The sequence below is a fragment of the Salvia splendens genome, chromosome 5 (genome assembly GCF_004379255.2).
Source record: "Salvia splendens isolate huo1 chromosome 5, SspV2, whole genome shotgun sequence".
In the NCBI taxonomy this organism is placed as follows: Eukaryota; Viridiplantae; Streptophyta; class Magnoliopsida; order Lamiales; family Lamiaceae; genus Salvia; species Salvia splendens.
In genome coordinates, this window is record NC_056036.1 from 14,655,024 (window position 1) to 14,672,115 (window position 17,092).

General features: G+C 37.6%; 2 protein-coding genes across 2 annotated transcripts; one reads left to right on the top strand and one right to left on the bottom strand.

The window, feature by feature from the left end:
- Positions 1-9,648: 9,648 nt before the first annotated feature.
- LOC121803867 lies at positions 9,649-10,518 on the bottom strand. Its single transcript, XM_042203450.1, has one exon. The coding sequence runs from the start codon at positions 10,516-10,518 to the stop codon at positions 9,649-9,651; it is 870 nt and encodes a 289-aa protein (XP_042059384.1).
- Positions 10,519-13,380: 2,862 nt separating this feature from the next.
- LOC121805499 (WD repeat-containing protein VIP3-like) lies at positions 13,381-16,379 on the top strand. The gene is made up of 2 exons (XM_042205377.1): positions 13,381-13,798; positions 15,593-16,379. The coding sequence occupies exons 1-2, from the start codon at positions 13,460-13,462 to the stop codon at positions 16,223-16,225; spliced, it is 972 nt and encodes a 323-aa protein (XP_042061311.1). The 5' UTR covers positions 13,381-13,459; the 3' UTR covers positions 16,226-16,379.
- The last annotated feature ends 713 nt before the right edge of the window (positions 16,380-17,092 follow it).

Here is a 17,092-nt window from a genome sequence, read left to right on the forward strand (position 1 = left end):
TCCTCGCCGCCGTGTAAGATCCTTCTCCACCCCTAATTTATCTCCTAATCTCTAATTCCGATGTGAGGTATTCGATTTGAGCGACTGAATCGCTTAATTGTGAGCTGCAGGGGAAGGCAGTGTATCCTAGAGAGAGAGGGGAAGAATCAGAAAGATACGATCCGGCGTATTTGCTGTCGTCGTTGCCGGAGGTTGAATTCGCGGAGGTGTTCGATTCCGCTCTCAATTTGATCAGCGAGAGGTTCAATTCGAACATTCCCTTTCTCTGGAAGATCAATCACTCCCTAGGTTTGGGGAAGGAGGAGAAGCTAAGGGGGAAAATCGATGAAGTTCGTGAATTCGCGAAGAAAATCATGAGAGAGAAGGAATCGGAGTTGCGGTGGCAATCGACGCTTGAATCGGAAGATTTACTCTCTAGTTTTCTCAAATCTGGTCAATCCGACGAGGAATTCATCGTTGACATCGTGATCTGCTTCATCCTCATCCGCGAAAATCAATATCACAAGTTGTTGACAAGTTGTTGACATTTTGCTATAAGTTGTTGACATTTGATATGCAGGCTATTGACATGGGTTGTATGATCATGATGCTAGAACTTGTGTCAAATAAAAAATTAAGGTAAAATAGTTATTATTTTTTTAATTACAAGAATTGTTTTTGAGTGGTTGACACTTTATACAAGTCGTTGACAAGCTGTTGACATTTTATATACATGCTATTGACATGCTGTTGACATTTTGCTATAAGTTGTTTGACATTTGATGTGCAAGCTATTGACAAGCTGTGAATTGTTTTTGCGTTGTTGACATTTCAATACAAGTTGTTGACATTTCACTTTTATTTTTCTGCCATTTTAGAAATGAAATGACGATAATACCCCTAGTTGACATAATCTACTTGCAGTTGACATTTTGAAAATTTTATGGATGAGTGGCTGAAAATACATCTCAAATCTCAATTAAGCTAAAAAATTTCAACATAACAGGACCCTATAGACATATTGCTTTTTTATACCTTTATTTTGCATTATGGCCTATACAACAATACTCAACACTCTACACTGCAATCCACGTAGTACTATCAAGCAATCTGTAGAAATCCATCTAAAACGCTTACTATGATATTGCTGGATAAACCCCTAATATTGCTGGATAGCGTGCCACGTGGTAGCACGAGGTTGGTGGTACATTGTCACTCTAACTATGGTGGCACCCTAATGCTCCCCAATTGTAATATAAATAAATATCATAAGTTGTTGTGGAGTCTGAAAGGATATGGGCTAGATTAGATTAATATGGATTAAATAATTATAGTTGGACTACAATTATATTTAGTCCATAAGCCCAACAATCATGAAACCCTAATGACTCTTTGTCTATATAATGGTCATTTATCCTCCATTGTGGAAGAAGAGAAATAGCGTAACATTAGAGAGAAAATACGTAAAGCTCTGTAGAGAGAATTCCTAGCTTTCTTCTACGGAGCAATTGTACTGGGATAGTTCCTGCATCGGATCAGAATACACGTGGACCTCGATAGTAGTGGATTCAACTTGCAGGACACAATCGTAGAAGAAAACACAACAAGTAAGATTTAATTCCGTTGTGTATTACGTGCTCAATTTGCAATATGATTATGAATCTAGATCTGTTATTCTTGTCTGCAATTTCCGCTGCGCTCATTAGATGAATACAAGAATTCCTAACAGTGGTATCAGAGCCCGGGGCTTGATTCATAATTAATTTTGTTTCCTAATTATTTTGTGGATGATTTTAGAAATCAAAATTATGAAATAAGATTTCAAAATTCTTGCAATCGAATCCGATTTGATTTGATTCATTCAAAATTGGAATTTTCACGAAATTCAAACGAAATCTTCAACTTAGATTTCAAACTAATAAATTATTATTTTATCAAACGAAATCTTCAACTTAGATTTCAAACTAATAAATTATTATTTTATCATTATTTTGAATATTAATAATAAGTGTGTTTTTAATATTATTTTAGAATTAATATTAAATATCTGTTTATATTATTTTGGAATTGATATAGATCAGATAATAAATTTATTAATTGGATTAATGGATTAATGAGCAAGAATTTGTTAATATTATTATTTTGGAATAATAAATAATATATGTGTGATTGATGATGATTTGGGATTATCACTTGATTTACAAATTTATTAATTTAGAATTAATATAGATTGGATTAATTTTGTTAATTAGATTAACAAATTGGGACATAGTTATCATCTGGAAATGACAATATATACTCCACAACACAATATTAATTTGGAATTAATATTAAATATATATAATTATATTAATATAGAATTAATATAATTAAATCCACATTTAATTAGAGAATAAAATTTGATTTTATTCGTTGAGCATTATTTGATATCTTATGTGATAAGCATGCTATTTGATTTTATGCTTATTTTTTTTTACTATAGTAGTTAGAGACCGTTTTATTGTCTGGGTAGGCGGCGCCCAGTATGTGTAGTCCGTGTTATAATATGTCTGGGTAGGCGGCGCCCAGTATGTGTAGTCCGTGTTATACTATGTCTGGGTAGGCGGCGCCCAGTAATTGTTTGAAGTTTAATATTGGATATTATATTCACAGAACTAGTATCACACTTTTCCCCACAAAATATAAGTCTTGTTTTGAAACAAACGCGTCGTCCATCACAATTGTTTGATGTTCCTAGTCTTTTCGACCACGAGTTTTACGCCCTCGCGTTTACTCTAAATCTACAAGGTTTAGGCTCATTCATAGATGCATGGTTGGCATCGTGTGATGGGGTTGACTTGCTTAAATTATTTTGAGTAGCCCTCGCAACCAGAATAATTTATGGACATATATTAATTAGATTAATAAACCAAGAATTGTAAAATTGTTGTTACAATTGGCTTGGAGGCCTACCTGGTGATATTATTGTAGTCATCAGCCCTCGCAGAGGCTGCAATAATATAGACTTGGATCTTGGACCACTAAAATTTATATTAGATATAAATTCGTATTTTATGTTTGGGGGACATAATATATGTTAAAATTAGTGGGAGCTAATCAATACAATAAACCCTTGTTTGATTAGTGATGCGATTGTGATCTTTGTATGCTTTTCTAATTTGCTTTTCGTTTTATTTTCTGTTCAGATAATATGTCAAACTTATCTTATGAGTGTATGATGGAAACAAACAAATTGACTAGGTCAAATTTCACGGAGTGGCAGAGAGACTGCCCAAAACTCAAGGCATAAGGTGCAATGAGTGGGAGCTCAGCTATGTTTGTCATTGAGATAAATATGTCTATGAAGAACTCACAATCCTGGGTATTGGATACCGCTTGTGGTTCACACATTTGTAATAATGTTCAAGGTTTAATTTACAACAGGAAAGTGAGGCCTGGGGAAGTAGACCTACGTATTGGAAATGGAGCAAAAGTTGCTGCCGAACGCGTGGGAACTTATAGATTAGATCTTCCCTCAGGACATAGACTAGATTTACATAATTGTTATTTCGTTCAAGTTATTTCAAAGAATATTATTTCCATTCCGATGTTGGACATCGAAGGTTTTTCCTTCCATTTTGCAAACAACAGGTGCTCGTTTTCTAATAATGGATTGTTTTATGGAAATGCTTCTTTAGAGAATGGATTATATATGCTTGAATGCAAACGAGATATTCTCAATGTGCAAAATAAAAGACTTAAGCTATGTAATACGGATAATGCTACTTATCTTTGGCATTGTAGACTTGGTCATATCAATGAGAAAAAGATAGCGAGATTGAGAAAGTTAGACTATCTAAATTCATTTGATTTTGAATCATATGGTGCTTGTGAATTCTGTCTCAAAGGAAAGATGACTAATAAGCCACTTTCTGGGAAAGGGGTGCGTGCTAATGATGTGCTAGAGTTGATCCACACAGATGTGTGCGGACCGTTTCCAACTCAAGCAAAAGGTGGTTATTCGTACTTCATTACTTTCACTGATGATTTGACAAGGTATGGATATGTGTATCTTATGAAACACAAATCTGAGGCCTTTGAGAAATTTATAGAGTTTAAGTGTGAAGTTGAGAAACAACTTGGGAAAAGTATAAAAACTCTTCGATCAGATCGAGGAGGGGAATACTTGAGCCGAGAATTTCTTGATTACTTGAAATCGCATGGAATTCAGTCGGACTGGACACCTCCTGGTACACCACAAATGAATGGAGTATCTGAAAGGAGAAACCGAACATTATTAGATATGGTTCGATCCATGATGAGTTTAGCTAGTCTTCCTTTATTTCTCTGGGGTCATGCTTTATTGACTGCTATTTACATTCTGAATAGAGTTCCATCTAAATCAGTTGAGAAAACACCATATGAGTTATGGTATGGCAAAAAGCCTTGTCTTAACTATATGCGGACCTGGGGTTGTCCAGCTTTTGTTAAGAAACAAATGACTGATAAGTTGGAATCTAAAAGTGAGAAGTGTTACTTTGTGGGATATCCTAAACAAACTAGGGGATACGATTTCTACTGTCCTGAAAATCACAAGGTGATAACATCAAGGAATGTGACGTTCCTTGAAGACAGTTATGTCTGCAAGGAACAAGGTCAAAATACAGTAGATCTTGAAGAAATTCAAGAACCACAAGTTAACAATGAGGATGATGTATTGTCAAATGGTTTGAACAATAACTCAGTGGGAGTTTTTGATGATCTATTGAGAGGGGAAAATACTATTAGAGGAGACCTTAGAGGGACTCTCGAAGAACCTCCTCAAGACAATGAGATGCATCAAATACAAGATGATACAATAGTTGCATCACCTCTACCTCAAGAAGATCATAGTGATATTCCTGGGCCTACTCACAATCAGAATGAACAACCCGAGCTAGAAGAAAACCAACTCAATAGGCCTAGAAGGATTCGTCATGCACCTGAGAGACTAAATCTAATGGTTGAGAACCAAGATGATGAAGTTGATTTAGATGACGATGAGCCTAAGACCTATACCGAGGCGGTGTCAGACACCGATCGAGAGAAGTGGCTTGAAGCCTTGATATCTGAAATGGACTCGATGTACTTCAACTTAGTCTGGGAACTAGTTGACTTGCCAGATGGGGTTTACCCCATAGGTTGCAAATGGATCTTCAAAAAGAAGAGAGATGCAGATGGCAAAGTACAAACCTACAAGGCTAGGTTAGTGGCAAAGGGTTATAGTCAGCGCGAAGGCATTGACTATGATGAAACCTTTTCGCCAGTTGCTAAGATCAAGTCCATTAGGATATTACTTGCAATTGCTGCATACTACAATTTCGACATTTGGCAAATGGATGTCAAAACCGCATTTCTCAATGGAGAATTAGAAGGCGATGTCTATATGACACAGCCAGAAGGTTTTGTATCGAAAGAAAGGCCGAATGCAGTGTGCAAGCTAAAGAAGTCCATCTATGGACTTAAGCAAGCTTCGAGGAGTTGGAATATTTGTTTTGACAGAACAATCAAATCGTTTGGTTTTGTCAGAAGCAAAGAGGACCCATGTGTTTATAGTAAACGCGAAAATGGAAACGTCGTATACCTTATCATATATGTTGATGACATCTTGATTATGGGAAGCGATCGTTCCATGATGCAATCCGTGAAAGAATGGTTGTCTAGTTCCTTTATGATGAAGGATCTGGGTGATGCTTCCTACATCCTTGGAATCAAGATCTATCGAGATAGACCGAATAGGATGTTGGGATTATCACAATCCACTTACATAGACAAGTTGCTAAGGCGCTTCTCAATGGAGAATTCTAAGAAAGGTTTTCTTCCTATGGGACATGGCATTGTATTGTCAAAGAAGGATTGTCCTTCTAATGACAAAGAAAGAGACAACATGAAAAGGATCTCGTATGCTTCGGCAATAGGATCTATTATTTATGCCATGATTTCTACTAGGCCAGATGTGGCCTATGCGCTTAGCATGACAGGCAGATTTCAGCAAAATCCCGGTGAGGAACATTGGAAAACTGTTAAGACTATTCTTAAGTACCTTAGAAGGACTAAAGAATATTTCTTAGTCTATGGTGGACAACCAGAGTTATCAGTTACTGGGTACACTGATGCTAGTTTCCAAACAGACCATGACGACTATAAGTCTCAGTCTGGATACGTTTTTGTCCTCAATGGTGGAGCAGTGAGTTGGAATAGTTCCAAACAAGGTACAACTGCCGATTCCACCACCGAAGCCGAGTATATTGCTGCATCTGAAGCTGCCAAAGAAGCTGTTGCTTTGTTAGAGTTCGTTAAAGAACTGGGTGTCATTCCGAGTGCCAATAGTGCAATACCTTTGTATTGTGACAACACTGGTGCTGTTGCGCAAGCAAAAGAACCCAGAGCTACGAACAGGAACAAGCATGTTCCCAGAAGATATCATCTGATCAGAGAAATAATTGAAAGAGGCGACATAAAATTAGAAAGAGTACCCACTGATGATAACTTGGCTGATCCTTTCACCAAACCGTTATGTATAGCAAAACACAACAAGCACTTTGAGAGCTTAGGTGTTAAGCATGTTGGTAGATGGCTTTAAATCAGTGGGAGTTACAGTTTTATATGTCTTAGAAACATTTTGTGTTGAGACAATATTACTTGATCACATTATATGAAAATTTTGTTTTCTATGGGTTTTGTGCACTTATTGGAATAATTGTTTAAAATGTTTGCATTTATTCTAAATAATTGTTCCCTTGAATTATGACTGTCGTTAATGGTATGAGACATTAATGATATAGTATAATTCTAAAATAGCCCTAACCAACGATCATCAAGAATGGGATATTAATGATATGTTATAGGTTAGCATGGGGTTTGCATCACATTCTTCGAGAATGTAGTTGTTCTCACAACTATGAGATATTAGATACTCGTGATGGACACATGGTATACTTTGGAGAGTATTGGTATACCCTACTATTAAACTGTTTTGTTAAATGTCTACAGTTTATTAGTACATGAAGTATGTAATAGTCCTTGGATCTGAGGTCATTACACATTTTGTTTGTTGAGTGGTGTGCTTTGACCTTGTACAACGCTTTGCCTCCCCTCGGAGGATTAAGACACGGACTTGTGTTGGGTACATCATAAGATAAATGGAAATGGTAGTTGAGCCAAGAATGAGATTCATTCCTCGATTAGAATTTCGAGAGAACACTCAAATTCTCTATATTACTTGACCATTAAGTCATTGGCCAATGCAAAGATATATTCAATTAAAGTAATTGAATATGATCGAATGGGTCATTTAATAAAGATGAGATAAAGTGATTGAGCTATTTGGATGACACATGACAAATCTTAGGCTCAATCGGGTGGTTCGTGAATGAAAGAATATTACTATAAACTTTGTGTAAAGGCTTGTTTACCGAATTCACGTAAACGTTCTTCATATATCGAGCTACGCTGCCAACGCAGTCTAGGAGTTTTGTGCAGACTTCGATTAGATCGTCGTCGATAATGAGGGCCTAAAGGGTCACACTATAAGTGTAATTTGATCCGCTCAAGGGTACAAAGTTGGAACTGCGTATTATATCTAATGCTAGTCCAAGTGGGAGATTGAAAGGATATGGGCTAGATTAGATTAATATGGATTAAATAATTATAGTTGGACTACAATTATATTTAGTCCATAAGCCCAACAATCATGAAACCCTAATGACTCTTTGTCTATATAATGGTCATTTATCCTCCATTGTGGAAGAAGAGAAATAGCGTAACATTAGAGAGAAAATACGTAAAGCTCTGTAGAGAGAATTCCTAGCTTTCTTCTACGGAGCAATTGTACCGGGATAGTTCCTGCATCGGATCAGAATACACGTGGACCTCGATAGTAGTGGATTCAACTTGCAGGACACAATCGTAGAAGAAAACACAACAAGTAAGATTTAATTCTGTTGTGTATTACGTGCTCAATTTGCAATATGATTATGAATCTAGATCTGTTATTCTTGTCTGCAATTTCCGCTGCGCTCATTAGATGAATACAAGAATTCCTAACACAATTGTAATATAAATAAATATCATAAGTTGTTGTGGAGTCTACTTCAAATCATATCTTTGTGTTGTGCAAAAGGATACTATGATATGATGTCAACTGCAAATTCGCAAGATATCAATCAGAGAAAAGAACATCATGAATCAATAGATGGAGGAAAGTAATGAGAAAGCAAAGTATTATCTTGACACACAACACAATTCAAGGTGAGAAAAGTATCAAGCACTACGGCTCTGAAAATTTAGCTGTAGTACATGAGAATAGATTCTTGGGTTGCTTGCATATTCTTTGGCCGATGGTAGTCTTCCTAATCTATATTATCAAACATGCGATTTAGTCAGGTTTTTATGATCACAAAATTGGATTTTCAATTGAATTCAAAACTTCATAAACAAATAGGGCACAAATTAAAACACAACAACCTGTATTTGTATATTTATGCATCGGCTTACAAACAATTTGCAAAAGCCGACATGCCAAAAATGGAACAAAGAAACAACTTAGCGACAAAATTACGTGTACGAGATTTCACAAAACGAAGAATGGCTGCATGGCGCAAGATGCAGACTCTACAATACAATTCACTAAGCTATAATAAATTGGACGACGAGATCCACTGGTATCTCCTTTTAGGATCTGTAATATATCAAGTACATCCTGAATTTAGAAATGCAATCTATCTTGACACACAATTCAAGGTGAGAAAAGTATTGGGCGACATGACTCTCAAAAGATATATACACTACATGAGAATAAATACAAGGACTACTTATACCATGTTTATCACAACCCAAGCCAACCCAACCATCCAATTTTTTAATATTTAATTTATTTTTATCTCATCTACATCATCTTCCACATTATTAATATTCATCCAACCCAACTACACATATTTTCATTGTTTATTAATGATCACCAAACCACACTATTATATATTTATTTTTATATTATTTTTTAATACTATTATTATTACATGAAATACTTATTATTGTAAATTTATCGAAAAACGTAATAAATGACAAACTAAAAATTATAAAAACAAACAAATAAAAAACATAAATCACAATCATTGAAATACGAAATTGAAAATACATAATTGGTGCTCATATATAAGATGAAAACTAGACATTCAATTGCAATTGCCGAATTTTGCCCATATATGCTATACCAAATCGTTTAGCAGATCTTTGTGAGCTTCTCTGTTTTGAAGTTGAGCTTTATTTTTCATGTAAAAAGCTAGACTCGCAATCCTATTCGTAGAATATATGAAATCATTATTCGCATCTCCATCTTCATTCTCACGACTAATTTATCCAAGTCGATCTTGAATAAATTCTGCTGGATCACAATAGTTCGAATACGTGCTTCTTTCGTCTTCCACTATCATATTGTGTAAGATTATGCAAGCAATCATTATTTTCCCCATAATATCACGATCCCAAATAAGACATGGACATTTGATAAAAGCAAAACGAGATTGCAAAACACCAAAAGCTCACTAAACATCTTTTCGAACGGACTCTTGATGTTGAGCAAACAACTTGTGCTTCATCTTTTGTGTACCTGGGATAGATTTGACAAATGCCGCTCATTGAGGATATATGTCATCAGTGAGATAATATCCCATATTTTTTTTCGTGGCCATTTACTATGTAATTGACCTTCGGTGCTCGACCTTCCAAAATATCATCAAAAACAGGAGATTGATCAAGCATGCTAATATCATTTCTCGAACCTGGAGTTCCAAAAAAAACATGCCTTATCCACAGATCTTTAGATGCTACTGCTTCCAAGATGATTGTCGGACTCCCGCTTCTTCCGGCATATTGTCCAGCCCATGAAGTGGGACAATTCTTCCAGTCCCAAGGCATGCAACCCAACATGCCTGGAAACCCACGTTGTTCTCCAATATGCAGAAGTCTTGCTAAGTCTTCTTCGTTGGGCTTTCGCAAGTACTCATCGCCGAAGTTAGAAATTACACATTCAACGAACTTGATAAGAGATTTGCGAATGAGTTGTGCGCTCATTCTCAAATATTCATCGTGCAAGTCGGTCGCTGCCCCGTAGGCCAACATCCTCATCGCTGCTGTGCATTTCTGAATTGCAGACATACCAAGTCGACCAGTAGCATCACGTTTTTGCACCAAAAAGTTGTCAGTGTCGATGAGCTTATTCATTATTTTTTCGAACAAAGGTTTTCGCATGCGATACCTTGTTCGAAAAAAATCTGGAGGATAGATTGGATCTTTAGCAAAGTACTGCTCGAAAATAGTATCATGACCCTCTTCGCGTTTCCTTTCAATGTATCTCCTTTTAGCTCTCGCCGTCTGGGTTGCAGGTGGTGAAGGCAAGGTTGTTGGCCAAATAGCTATATCCTCGATTAGTTGATCGAATTGCTGATTTTGTTCAACAATTTTTTCTTCCCATTCATTGTCTTCAAGAAGATTGAAAGCTTCAAAATTAAAACTTGATGACATTTTTTAGGGAGAGTTGGATCAATAATTGTGAGAAGATTTGTGTGTAATTTTCTTGAAGCATATAGGTAAATATATAGAAGCAATTTGTTGAGCATATGATTCCACTACTACCATTTGTGAGCACATGGCATAACCTTGGATTCCACCACCACTTGTGAAAAAAAGACCTGTTATGTAGTCATTCTTTGATTTCCACAATCACATGGATGTCATTGGATTCCACCACCACCACTTGTGATAGAAATGACTTGTCATGTAGTCATACTTTGATTTTCGTGATCACATGGGATGTCATTGGATTCCACCACCACCATTTGTGATAGAAATTAAAGATTACATAATAAGCAACATAAATTAAAGATTACATAATAAGCAACGGTAATTGAAGATTGCATACTAAGCAACAAAAGTTGAAATTACATACTAAGAAACATACATTGAAAACAGATAAACTACGATCACTTCCCAAACAATTCTGCAATGAGATTGCATTTCAGATCTTCTTCTTCTGGAGTTAAGTCCCTCCTAGCCATCAGCGGAGTAAGGATAGCTGCCTTGATGTTCCGTTCCTGAATATCACTAGCTGCTTTGATCTTCCGTTCCTGAATATCACATTCCCTTTCACGTGTGACTCTCATTTCACGCAGTGCTGCAGTGAAATCATTAGGAATTGTATATGATGGTGTTGCAACTTCTTTGCCTTTTCTTTTATCCTTAGCCTTAGCTTGATCTCTTCTAATAGGACGTTGCAATGTTGAAGACGACTCTCGGGAGTGGAGTCGATTTGAGGTCCTCCTTCCTCACTAGTCCTCGACCTTTTTGAGCTCCCACGACTTTCTTCAAGACTATCTTCATCTGGCTGGAAACGCGTTGACCCAGTGCTATTCGATTTCAATTCCCACTTGGGATTGAGTCTCATCACCTCCTCAAACACCTTATGGTGAGTAAATTTGCTCTTACCATACAGTTGTTGAGCGGCTTTCTCAATGTCCTCTTTAGACTGGCCACTCGTAGCTCGATCATGCGCTTTTTTGTATGCACCAACCCATTTTGTGACATTTGCGTTGAGTCGTTTGTAGCGCTGTTTCAATGACTCCAAACTTCTTTGTTCACCAATTCTTGGATTTTCTTTTCTTGTCTGCTCATATAGATTAAGAACATTTTGCCATAGATGGTTACTAGTTTGGTTGGTGCCAACAACTGCATTCGTGTTCATGAAACACCAAACAGACATTAATGCCATGTCTTCTTGCTCACTCCAATCATGTGGGGTGTTTGCAGCACTAGTGGTTTGTTATATGTTTTGGCTTGAATGTTGATTTTGAAATGAACTTTGAAATTGCTCAGAATTCAGAAAATCATCAAAGCTAGGGAAATAATCTTGAGAAGGGTTAACATTTTGGGAAGGGTTGATGTTTTGGGAATGGTAGAAATTTAGAGAATCGGAGAATATATTATTCTCATTATCCTCCATAGCAAAACTATAGCAGATGTGGTCTCTATTTATAGAGAAAGAAAAATTATGAATTTTGGTATAATTTTTATAATTTTTTAATATAATATATTAAAGATATATAAATTATTAAAAATAATAATATCACCCAATGAAATTGTGCAATTTGGCACAATCTCATTGGCTGAGTGGTGAAAGGGGAGGAGAGACCTTTGGTTCTGTTTGAAGAGAGAGATAGACCGAGGTCTTAGAGAGAGGGAGACCCATGTGTAGATAATTTTTTTAATTACGTTACACGTGGCGGTCGACCCAACCAGACCGATAAATGTGGTCTTCCATATTCTCGGGTCAACGATAAGGTCTTCCTAGTGTATCGAACACCCGAATTTGGCCAAAAATCTGCCCTTGCTAACTCAATATGGAGCATATTATCAAAATTGCCTTGCCTTTGGTATTTATAAATCGATGGTTTGATTGTTTGACTGTCAAAATTAAGTCCATGGCTAGGGAGAGTTAGAGCATCTCCAATGGCGGACGTCAGGTCGGACATCCGGTCGGACGTCGCGACGGGCGACCGGGACGTCCGCCATTGTGGCGTTTAGGTCGGATACGGACGTCCCGTGAGGACGTCGGGTGTCCTCGGACGTCCCGGCGACGGGCGGGCGGACGTCCGCCACTGTGGCAAGGGTCGGACGTCCCGGTCGGACGTCCGGAAATTTTTTTTTTTTAAAACAAACTCTATATATACGGCTCGTTGAACTTCATTTCAACGCGGAGTGAGCCGGGGATGTTGGATTATGTAGAGGTTTAGGATGAAACGTTGCATCCCTTCATTTCACAACCGAAAATAACTGATTGTTGGCGGGTTATAAAATTGCAATTTGGTCCTTCAATTATCGAAAATTCCATTTCCGGATGAAGATTTCTGCACAGTAACTTTAATGGAAATAAAAAAATTCGACCCCAGCCAGGGACTCTGCCCCTTGGACCCCGCCAGGGGCTGCCGCCCCTTGGACCTCGCTCTCGGAGGCGCTGCCCCCGAACCCCCGTCTAATCATAACGAATTCAAATAAGTGTGCACTCCGCACTTCCAACTTATTTTTATGTTTTATGAATATGTATTTTTGCCCGTATTTTGCTTTCCCGTATTCCGTGTCAAAATTATATTTCCGTTTTTACGTAATTAAATTATTGTGATTTTTTTTATTGCGGGATGTCCTAGTGGGAAGGGCGGACATAGGAGGGGATGTCCTAGTGACGTGGCAGTGGGATGGGAAGTCCTAGTGACGTGGCAGGAGGTGTTTTTGGGATGTCCTAGTGGGATGTCCGCCCACTGGAGATGCTCTTAACTAGACTATTTAATAAACGTATATATTTAGATGGGAATTAAGAAGAAAAAGTATATTTAAACTAGGGTATAAGATTTGGCGGCTCCACTACTCGCACCACCGCTGCCACCTGAATTAGGGTTTTTTTCCGCCCAAAACCATGAAACTAGCTCCGTTGAACACCGTGCAGAATGCCCACGACGATTCCATCTGGGCGGCGGCCTGGGTGCCGCCCACCGACGATTCCGGGCTGCTGCTGCTGACGGGCTCTCTTGACGAGACTGTCAGGCTGTGGAACCCCAATGGCCCCGACAAGTTGCAGACCAACACCGGACATTGTCTCGGCGTCGTCTCCGTCGCCGCCCACCCATCCGGCCGGATCGCCGCTTCCGCCTCCATCGACAGCTTCATTCGAGTCTTTGATGTCGCCACCAACAATACCATCGCCACCCTCGAGGCTCCGCCCTCTGAAGTCTGGCAATTGCAATTCAATCCCCAGGTATTCATCAATTAGGTTTTTTTGGGGCGTCTTTGATTATGATTTTATTTTGCTGTGTTTATTTTTTATTTTTCTATATACGTGCTAATGATGATTTGGGGTTATGAAATATAATGATGCAATTGCTATCAAATTTAGCTAAATAGGAAACATAGATAACAAACAATAAGAACGCAAGAGTGATCAGAAGAGATTCTTAACTAACAGCTGATGTTGCTCTGAATCATTTATTTGTATTTCATAAAGTAATTAGCAAAATAAGTTGAACGATCATTAGGGAGAAGATAGTGGTGTACGAGGCATGCTTCATTGAATGAATGGTTGAGGCAGTCTATGCTCTTCCTTTCCTCTTTAAACTTTGTTTTTCCGTTCTCCTTTTTTTGTGATGGAATGAGGGCTTAAGGGAATACAAGCTGTTCCAATTTTTTTAATTGTAGACTATCCTTCATATTATCTTTTTATCTCGAAAATTAATTTGCTAAATCTTTTGAAACCACAACTGAAATTCCTCTGGCCTCACTTCAAGTTCTCCCTTTTTCTGGTTTTTCACTCTTGCCTCAGGTTTATAGCATACCTTCTGATTTTAGTTGATGTGAACTTGTGGTACTTTGTGTTTTGAAAAATTTGGTTGAAAGGTAATTCAAAATCTTGCTTCTTGAGAAACTTCAGTTGATAGTAGTTAGTGATAACTCCAAGATAAGAAAGTTATCAGTGGAGTCCTTCAATTGAAGATCAATTCGCAAACCTGTGGCCCCTTCAGCAAATTTGGGAATGAGAGAGTTACATGCACAAAATCGTCAATGAATGAAATTTAGAGGTTGAAATAGTCAATCTTGCTTGTTATACGATCCAATCATGTATGCCAAACACAATCTGTCTATATGGGAATTTCAACTTAGCTACCAAACAACATGTTATGTTAAGATATCATCCTTAACTAAGACACCACATCCTATTCACTGTTATAGTATGTCATATCTCTTCTGATCATATCTTTCCTAGCAAACGAGGCATAAAGGTTCCTGTTTATATTTAGTTGAAAGTTGAAACATTTTTCTTGCACTCATTTTAATTGGTGATCCTAGACACACAGCTTTCACTTTGAAAATTTAAAATATGTTGCGACACCAAAACAGATATTTGTCTTCTCTGACTGAGCAGCTATAGGTTAACTTGAAATAACTTTGCAGCTATAAATTGATTCCATGGGTGAGGGATCATAAATGTTTATTGTCTTCCTAGCTTTAATCATAGTACTTAGTTTGCAAGATCTTTTTCTTGGTGGAGTACCAATTTTTTAAATTTCATATCTTGTAAGAACAATGATGCATGTTGGTTTCATATTCTGTTTGGTGACTCTTGATGCCCCAGAATTGTACCATAACGCCATAATATATTGTTTGTGGTTTGAAAATGAAAAGTCCTGTCCAGATTTCTTAAGTTTCCCAATCTGATGAGATCTTCTCCTTCTTGGTGCATACACTTCTGATTGACTGCCAAGCAATTAATATTTAAGAAAATACTGTAATATTTACGTACATACATATATATTTATATATTGGACCTTGATCATTGCTAACCTTTGAGTTAACACATTTCTTGGACTTGTGGTCTCAATAGTATTCTGATTCTCGTTCATGGAACTCTTCCATACCTTTTCCAAACAATTTTGAGAAGCATTATGATATCAGCTATAATATCTTTGAACTTTCCCATTTATATGTTACTTTTGTATGTTTCTAGCTGAATTACTTTTGGTAGTCTCATCGGAAACTCTTACTTCTTCTTACTCAGGGTACAACACTAGCAGCAGCTGGAGGTGGTAGTGCATCAGTGAAACTGTGGGATACTGCAGAATGGAAGCTGATTGCCACACTAGAAGCTCCTCGACCCGAAGGATTGAAGCCATCAGAGAGAAGTGGGAGCAAGAAGTTTGCCCTGTCCGTAGCATGGAGCCCCGATGGTAGACAAGTTGCATCTGGTGCAATGGATGGAACCATCTCTGTCTTTGACGTGCCCCGTGCCAAATTCTTGCACCACTTGGAAGGCCACTGCATGCCCGTCAGAAGTCTTGTGTACTCATCAGCTCCTCTTGATTCAAGAGTGCTCTTCTCTGCTTCAGACGACGGTCATGTCCATGTCTATGATGCCGAGAGGAAAACCTTGATCACATCGCTGTCAGGCCACTCTAGCTGGGTGCTGAGTGTGGATGTATCCCCAGACGGAGCAGCAATAGCAACAGGCTCAAGTGACAAAAGCATTCGCCTATGGGATCTGAAGATGAGAGCGGCCACCCAGATACTGACTAGCCACACTGACCAGGTTTGGGCAGTGGCATTTGGACCAACGTTACAGACAGACGTAAGATCTTGCCTGCTTGCCAGTGTGTCTGATGACAAGAGCGTATCGTTCTATAAATATTCTTGAAAACGGCCAACACAGAGGAAGATTGGTTCCTCCCCATTTGGTTGAGGTACTAGGGAAGGGGATGTGTGTGTTACTGTAATAAACTTGGTGTATTTATACCTGATACCTCCATGTTGGTTTTAGTTCTAATATAGGGTGAACTTTTTTGATGGTATATGTTTGTGCTTAGCTCTTTAGCTGTCAAAATTTCTTAAGATACTGTCAATTACTTTGACAAATATAACTGCTGTTAGAATTCTTGGTTCACTGGATACGGCTTATTTTCATCAAACGGTTAGACCTCATATGGATTTTTTTAAAACTAGATATGTTTCTATTGTCATCATCACATCAAAACATAGTTAATTGCTGTTCTAAAACATACTAGTACTAGTTTTCAAGGCTTCATGAATCATGGTTAGACCTAACATCTTTTGAGTCGATGTACTTTTTCAATTGTAACTTTAGAGTTTGGATTAAGAATTATAACTTATTTAAACAAATATCATATATTTTCCTTTCAAAAACACATCTTTAAATAGTCTGTAGGAATGTCAGCGATCAATATGCGATAAGTGAAATGTTGGATAAGTAAGTACATATATTACAAGAACATATGGCGGGGATAGCTCAGTTGGGAAAGCGTCCGATTGAAGATTTGAAGGTCACGTGTTCGATCCATTTCACTGCATATATTTTTTCCATTCGATTTTGTATTTTGTTTTAATAACACAAGTAACGAATATTCATGTCATCCACTTAAAAGGCTAAAATAACTCTTATACCAGCCGGTAGGAAGTAATTATATAAGGTGAATAAGGTGAGTTATAAGGTAAAAAAAAACTTAATTATTCATATTTTATTTGAAATTGAACTAGTTTGTGTTTG